Here is an 8232-nt window from a genome sequence, read left to right on the forward strand (position 1 = left end):
TTTCACTTATTTCTTTTCGACTCAATTTCAAAATTCATATACATTAAAAATAGACATAATACATAAAAAAGCTTTTAAATTATTTGAGAATATTTAAATAAGTTTTTATTCTTTTATTAAATTCAATCAAACTTTTATTTTTATTTTAAACTAAATAAACTCTTATGATTAATAGTTGATTAATCGTTATTAATTAAAATATCACTTGTTATTTTATATCACGGAATATTGACATATCATAGTTAATAATGATGATGTATCATGATAACATGGTCATGTGATATTTTCATAATCCACGCTACCATCATGTGGCATAAAATGTCAAAAGGTATTTTGATTAAAAACAATTAGTCAACCGTTAGTCATCAATGTCTATTTGACTCAAAATAAAAGTATAAAGATTTGATTCAATATAATAAAAAATTTATTTAAATTTTTTTAAATAATTTAAAAATTATTTCAAGCATTGTACCTTAAAAATTACTAGTATTGAAAATTTTGAACTTGTTCCATTCAGATAAATAACAAATTAAGCATAAGACACGTGTTTATCATTTCTACTTATCTTGTTGTAATAATTCATAATATAATAATTGAATTACACATGATAGAGAGTAAGACCACAATAATTCATTAAGAGAGCATTGATGTCTTATCACTTAACTGTTTAATGAAATGTTATTAGTAAATGATCCATAGTTTGACATGAAAGGTGATTAAAGGGCATAAGTAACAAATTAAGCACAAGATACATGTTTATCATTTTTTACTGATCTTGTTGTAATAATTCATAATGTAATTATTGAATTACACATGATAGAGAGTAAGACCACAATAATTCATTAAGAGAGCATTGATGTCTTGTCACTTAACTAATTAATGAAATGTTATTAGTAAATGATCCACAATTTTACATGAAGGGTGATTAAAGGGCATAAAAAACAAATTAAGTATAAGATACATGTTTATCATTTTTGCTTATCTTGTTGTAATAATTCATAATGTAATAATTGAATTACACAAGATAGAGAGAATAAGCACAATAATTCATTAAGAGAGCATTGATGTCTTATTACTTATTATCAGTAAAGGATCAATAATTTTACTTGAAAGGTGATTAAAAGGCAATAACACAAGATTATATATATAACTTAAAATTTGAAAAATTGAAAGATTGTAGCTACCATTGATGTTACGATAATCCCCAAAAGGCATCTCACAAGTTAAAAGTGATGTAAACCCTTATATTCCCAATATATACATAGTTGAGGTATTGTCTACTTTGGCTCTTTGACCTCACGATTTTATCTCATAAAAAGTATCTCACAAGTTGAATGTGATGTGAACCCTTATATTCTCAAAATCCCTTTAGTACATAGCCGATGTGGGATTCATGGCTCATTTCACCATGACATCTTCACTTATCTTCCCTTCCTCCCTAGGAGTTTCTCTTTAATGTGGAACTTTGTGGCTCTACTCGTTGGAAGTATTATCTCAATAATATGACATTCAAGTCTATGTGAGGATCATGACATCCTCCCTTACTTCAATAAGTCACACTATTCACAGTGGCACATCGCTAGTACCCAGAGTCTACTCTAATACCAATTGTCATAGTTCATACCAACCACTGTGAGGTATTATCTACTTTAGCCAATTGATCTCACGATTTTACCCCACAAAAGACACTTCACAGGTTGAAGGTAGTGTGAATTATTATATTCTTAATATCACTCTAGTACATAATCTATGTGAGAATCATAGCTCTTTTTTCCAAAACCATGACATATTCCCTTACTCCCTGCTGGGAGTTTTTTCTAAAACCATGATATTCTCTTTTACTCTCGCCGAGCGTTTCTTTTCCTTTACTCCCTACTAAAAGTTTCTCTTCGATGTAAGATTTTTAACTCTATTCGTTGGGAGCATTATCTCAACAATGTAAAATTTAAGTCCACGTGAAGACCAAGACAATCGACGTCACAAATTGTAATCATTGAAAAAGTGATTACTAAGCAGTAAAACTATTAATAATAATTAAAAATTTAAAAATTAATAGGTATAATTTTTTAAAAAATATCTAAACTATTCATAAAAATTCAAAATAAGTCATTATATTTTTATTACATTCAATTAAGTCATTCTTCTTTTATTTTGAGCTAAATAAGCCCGTATACTTTTATTTTGAGTCAAATAAATCTTCATGACTAACGATTGACTTAGTTAAAATATCATTTATCATTTTATACCGCAAGATAATGACTTGACATTTTAACATATTATAATTGACGATAATGTGGTACATAAAATACTATAATTGGTGATAACGTGACATATTAATTAGATAAGATAACATATTCATATAACATTTTTTATTTTTCACGTCAATATCATGTCAATACGATATGAGTATAAAATGATAAGTAGTATTTTGACTAATGATAATTAATTAATCATAAAAATTTATTTGATTGAAAATAATAGTATAAAGACTTGATTAAACTTAATAAAAGAGTAAAAATTTATTTAAATTTTATTGAATTCTTTAGAGGTTTATTTGAACATTAAGTAGAAATAATATTATTGGTTACGGACTTCCTTAACCAGAAATGTGGCTATAATTTTCGAAATGATCTGACAATGCAAGTTTATCAAGACATTAGCCAATGATATACAAAAGCACATGGATCAATGCTGGAACTTAGCTGCGTATTTCTACACGGATAATGGTCAGATATGTTACAGACGAAAGCAAAAGGCAAAAGTTGACAAGAAAAGTAGGTGGTCGGTGTCCATTTTGGATCAATCAGTCCTTACGACAAGGATTTGACTATTAATCTACTGTTAATTTTCGCACTTATCCGGTCCATTAACTTCATACTGAACAAGATTTCGGCTGCTTAGCCTCTTTCAACAGTCATGTCCTTGTTGTTTTGCCAGGGGTTGCATGTAACCTGCGAAAAGAGAAACAGATTCCGGACAATGATATAAAACAAGATTTGATTCCTGATCTTTAAGGAATCAAGTAGTGCCGCACTGAGTTCATCTGTGGTCTTTGTTCATTTAGACACAAAAGGCCAAACCAACCAACGGTGGAAGCCTCAACAACTTATCAAATCGCAGGAACTAACAGTCTTCTGTTGGATTTTTCATTTACCCCAACCACCTATGACCTCCTGTTTACCCAGATAAATACCGCAAAGCAAGGATTGCTCTCCCCTGGCAACCATGGGAGACTTGGATCGTAGCTCTAGGAGCAGGGGTAGGAGGCAAGACACCAAAGGTTTCCTCTCCCTGTTTCAGCTTTTGACACTCTCGATGCTTGATACTTTTTTTTTTTTCCGTTTATTCTCATATTTTGGGTTGTTGTCCCTGTTGCAGAGGTAAGAACTGATCAGGATGCTAAGGTGGAATTCTCTGAGGATGAGGAGATGCTCATTACCAGAATGTTTAACTTGGTCGGAGACAGGTTTGATTACACTTCTTGTTCTCTCAGTTTTGTCACTGTATTCATTTCTGGTAAGTGTCTTTACGTTGCATCAGGTGGTCTCTGATTGCTGGGAGAATCCCTGGAAGAACAGCAGATGAGATCGAGAAGTACTGGACTTCAAGACGTAGCTCACAGTCGACACACAACCAAAGATGATCCTCCAGAGTCCGGACCCTGGTGGTGTAAGCGAGCTCCTTTTCAAAACGTAGCAGTGTTGTAGACAAAACATGAGCATCATGGATAAGACACAGATGTAGGATGCTGTCGTGAAGAAACAGAGTTTCATCGGCTGCAATTGTTCTTAACTCCATCTCATGATTGTCTAATAATTTCGTGCAAGTTTTACTCTCTTCTTTCCTTGTTGCATCGAGCTGGAACCTGTTTTCTGTAGAGTTGTACAACATGCAAAAGCCACTACTTCGTCTTATCGGTTAAGCTTTGTCTTCTCCATTCTCCATCAAATTATAGAAGTATTATGAGAAGCAAGCATATGTTAGTTATATTCTGATACATAATAAAAGTGGAAAGCTAAATATAGAAAAATATAATAATTTATACTTGATCCATCATCGTTCTATAGATTTATAAATTATCAATAAATCAAATATTATCATTTCTATATTTATTTTTACATATTTACGAGATGAAATTTAATAATTAAGTGATAGTATATGAAATAGAAAGTGGATCAAATACAAACCCGAAACATTAAACCGGCAACTAATCGATGGGGGATGGGGGGAAAGTATGAACCGAACCGACTCCTTTTTACTGTTTTAGAAAAGGGCCTGACCCAATGGGCTTGTCTACTTAAGATTTCATGGCCAATGAAAAGCGTCCAACATTTTACTTAAAGCCATCAATATTAAAATCTCCAAACTACCCTTCGCCTTTCGCTTTAGTCTTTTGCCTTTCTCGAGATTTAGCAAGGGTTCTTCGAACAGAAAAGGGTGGAAGAGAGGAGGTAGCAGAGAAATGGAGTTTGACAAGAGGAAAGGGTCGACGCTAGCGTCACTGAGCTCAAATGAGACGGACAAATCACCGAAAGGCACGTTAGACACGCCCATCATCCCTCTCCTCGACGCCATCAACAACCACCCTTCTTACTTCACTACCAGCTCCTGCTCCGGGCGTATCTCTATCCTTTCCCAACCCAAACTGGGCCCCAACTCGAATAATCCCACCAAAAAGAAAGCCCGAGGAGGGACCTGGCTCTTCATCACCCACGACATGGCGGATCCCGACTCAGTCATCTCCCTCCTCTTTGCTGACTCGACCAAGTTGACTCAACTAAGTGAGTTGGTCTTCCGTTTTGAGCCTCTCATCATTGCGGTTGAGTGCAGGGACTTAAATTCAGCTCAGAACTTGGTTTCTTGGCTATTGCTTGCCGGGTTCAGAGAGTCTGGGATTACAAGCGTGAGCAAGAGAGTAATCGTGGGGATACGGTGCTCGATTCGGATGGAGGTGCCTTTGGGTGATACCCAGAAAATTATGGTATCTAAAGATTACGTGAGGTTCCTTGTTGAGGTTGCTAATGAGAAAATGGAAGCTAATAGGCGGAGAAGTGAAGGTTTTCTTAGAGCTTTTCTGAAGGATCAGGCTGGAGCATTTGAGAATGGGAATGACTCAATCTGTAGTGAGAGTGGTGATTGTAATGAAGGTCAGGATGGTTTGGAGAGAAGTTTTGGAGATGCCCAAGTTGGTAATTTTTGTTCAAAATGTTGATTTTCGATACTTTTGCTATCATTTTAGTGAAGCTGAGCTTTGTGATTGGAGTAACTTTTTATTGTTTGGTCATTAATTTTGAGCTATATGGTATTGTGCTTGCAGGACGTCGATCGTAATGAGAAAACGACTTTTTCTTGTCAATCATTGGCAGGAACAGAAGGAATTCGCAGTGGTAGTTTATCTATTACTAAGATGGTAATTGTTGGTGAACCCATAGAGAGGCTGTTCCTTTGGGGGCATTCAGCTTGTACCTTGGATAACATAGACAAATCTATGGTTCTTGTCTTTGGCGGCTTTGGGGGCATTGGAAGACATGCAAGGAGAAATGATTCTTTCCTCCTTGATCCATTGCATGGAAATTTGAAAGAAATTAATGTGGTGGGCTGTCCATCTCCTCGCCTGGGTCACACCTCTTCTTTGGTAGGAGATTGCATGTTTGTTATTGGAGGCAGGGCTGATCCTTTGAACATTCTGAGTGATGTATGGGTTCTCAATACGGTTAAGAATGAATGGAGGTTACTGGATTGTACTGGCAGTGCCTTTCCTCCCAGGTCATACTCTTTTTATGCTTCTGTTGGTGTTCCACCTCTTTATTTACTTTATTTTGTTTAGATGTATGCCATCAGAAATTAGAATACACTATGCCTACTTGCCAGGCTTTTATACTGCCTTAATCATTTCTTGAACATGTTATGAAAGTTCATTAATGCCCTCATCTCCTGACTTAGCATCTCATTTTAGTTTTTAATGTCTAATCTGTATGTATCTTGTTCAGGCATCGACATGGAGCTGCAGTAGTTGGATCAAAGATTTATGTCTTTGGTGGACTTAACAATGATACAATCTCGTCATCTTTGCATGTTCTTGACACCAATACACTGCAGTGGGAAGAATTGGTGGTCCATGGTGAATGGCCATGTGCCCGTCATTCTCACTCAATGGTCACTTATGGGTCTAAGTTATTCATGTTTGGAGGGTACAATGGAGAGAAAGCACTTGGGGACTTGTACAGTTTTGATACTCAAACATGTTTATGGAAAGTAGAAAAGGTAGGAGGAAGAAGCCCACATGCTAGGTTCTCCCACTCGATGTTTGTCTACAAAAATTATATTGGAATAATTGGAGGTTGTCCTGTCGGACAACATTGTCGAGAGTTGGCATTACTTGATATACAAAGCCTAGTTTGGAAGCATGTGACCCTCAATTCAATGGATGAAGAATTGTTTGTGCGATGCACAGCCAATGTTGTTCATGATAATCTTGTTATGGTTGGTGGTGGAGCAGCTTGTTATGCCTTTGGAACAAAGTTTAGTGAGCCAGTGAAAATTGAATTGCATCCTTTGTTATCTTTAGATGATCATGAAAATGCTCCAAAGATGGGAGAAAATCAAGTTAACAACCAAGAGGAGGGTATGACAGCAAATGGGAATGATCTTATTCAAGCTTCACATGTTGGAAATGCTCTAGGTTCAACTCAAAGTCCTAAACCACAGAGTTTAAATGTTGGGAATCAGATGGTTGCTTCAAGTTGGGTTGTACAACTTGAAAGAAAATATGCAAAATTAGGAAAGGACATATTGAAGAAGTTTGGATGGTTAGATCTTGAGAGAAAGGCTTATGCACGACATGATGGTCTACATATCTCTTTCCCTGTGACAGAGAAGTTTTGTGCTATGTTTCCAGAAGACAAATTTGAAGGCTTGATTGATCATCATCCATCTAAAACATTTAGAGCTGAAAGTGTTCTGTTAAACGAGGTGTCCTCCTCAGAAGCTTTGGATATTCTTAAGAAATGTGGTGCTACTAAGCTGCCAGATGAGGTTATTGAAGCCAGAAAAGCTTCCAAACCACCCTTAAAAATAATGACTGAAGCTGTTGCCTCTTTGATTAGGCATAAGGGCTTGTCTGTTAAACTTCTGGAGCAGCTACCAAGCAGGTTTGTGTCTCATTACTTCTATACTTTGCTGCCTCCATATAAGTTTCAGTTTTGTCAAAATTCTTATGTTAGATAAAGAGTTGCTGTGGTTTGCTTCTCTTTTCAAAATAGATGTGGATGCAATATCCTCTCAACATTTAACGTCTTTTGACTAAGTCAGGTGGGAACGACTTGGTGATATTGTTGTGCTTCCAGTTTCATCCTTCAAGGACCCAGTATGGGATTCGATTGGAGAGGAGCTTTGGCCCACTATTGCCAGATCCCTGAATACTTGTCGCCTTGCTCGCCAAGTAAGCTATATGGATGAATTATATCTAGCCACTGTATTGATTGATGAAGCTTTCTTTCCTTAATTTGTTCCAAAACTTATCTTTTATGCTGATTCACTCTAGTACTCCAAAGGATTCTATTGATTCGCTCCAAATGATTGGCCTCCATTCAAAGAATTTTTATTAGATCAAGATGATTCGATCAGTGATCACATTCTGTTTAAATTTCTCTCTATCTATCAACTCATAACTATGCATCTATTTACTGATGGCCTACAGTCATTCCAGCGGCTGAAGGATATTGTAGGCCATATTGTCTTATTGTCCTGTGGCTTATACCAAGCAGTGGTCTACGTTGGTGTCCAAATATTTTGAACAATATTACTGCTCACTTGAAATTTTTATATTTAGGCAAGATTCATAATTGAGAATCTCATGGATATCATTCATCAGAAGTTTTTATATGCCACTCATTCACTCTTCGCATTTATTTCTGTAATTTGTCAAGGGCCGAGTTGTGCCTAATGGTACAAGAGACAGTACTTTGGAGATTCTTATGGGAGATAGTGGCTGGGTTGGTCATCGTGAAAATGGGATTCTATATTCTTTTGATGCTACTAAGTGCATGTTTTCTTGGGGCAATCTTTCCGAGAAAATGCGCATGGCCAATCTGGATTGTACAGATGCAGTTATCGTGGATCTGTTTGCTGGAATTGGATATTTTGTGTTGCCCTTCCTTGTTAGGTATGCTGTATTTATGGTTTATTATGGTATTTCAATTTTGTCTAAATCTTAAGTATCTCTCTCTCTCT

General features: G+C 36.0%; 2 protein-coding genes across 3 annotated transcripts in view; both read left to right on the plus strand.

Annotated features, from left to right (window-relative positions):
• Positions 1–2947: 2947 nt before the first annotated feature.
• Positions 2948–3922, plus strand: LOC110424809 (transcription factor TRY-like). The gene is made up of 3 exons (XM_021439502.2): positions 2948–3280; positions 3379–3466; positions 3541–3922. Exons 1-3 carry the CDS (start codon positions 3226–3228, stop codon positions 3641–3643), a joined length of 246 nt encoding a protein of 81 aa, XP_021295177.1. The 5' UTR covers positions 2948–3225; the 3' UTR covers positions 3644–3922.
• Positions 3923–4422: 500 nt separating this feature from the next.
• Positions 4423–8232, plus strand: part of LOC110424645 (Met-10+ like family protein / kelch repeat-containing protein) — a 5770-nt gene continuing 1960 nt past the window's right edge. The window contains exons 1-5 of one of the 2 annotated variants that reach the window (XM_021439261.2): positions 4423–5185; positions 5318–5766; positions 5991–7151; positions 7312–7441; positions 7929–8164. In XM_021439261.2, the coding sequence (XP_021294936.1) occupies positions 4463–5185; positions 5318–5766; positions 5991–7151; positions 7312–7441; positions 7929–8164 (2699 nt within the window). In that variant the 5' untranslated portion in view covers positions 4423–4462. Of the gene's footprint in view, positions 5190–5317; positions 5767–5990; positions 7152–7311; positions 7442–7928; positions 8165–8232 lie in introns of both variants that reach the window. The other variant, XM_089784845.1, reaches the window with a different exon arrangement.

This window comes from Theobroma umbraticum, unplaced genomic scaffold, assembly GCF_002168275.2.
Source record: "Theobroma umbraticum cultivar Fairchild unplaced genomic scaffold, ASM216827v3 scaffold_204.0, whole genome shotgun sequence".
NCBI classification, from domain to species: Eukaryota; Viridiplantae; Streptophyta; class Magnoliopsida; order Malvales; family Malvaceae; genus Theobroma; species Theobroma umbraticum.

Bases quoted from the DNA above. Each gene is read 5' to 3' on its own strand.
- LOC110424809 (XM_021439502.2), top strand. From the start codon at position 3,226: ATGGGAGACTTGGATCGTAGCTCTAGGAGCAGGGGTAGGAGGCAAGAC. The intron at 3,281-3,378 runs GTTTCCTCTCCC...TCCCTGTTGCAG, and splicing joins TAGGAGGCAAGACACCAAAG to AGGTAAGAACTGATCAGGAT. The intron at 3,467-3,540 runs GTTTGATTACAC...ACGTTGCATCAG, and splicing joins TTTAACTTGGTCGGAGACAG to GTGGTCTCTGATTGCTGGGA.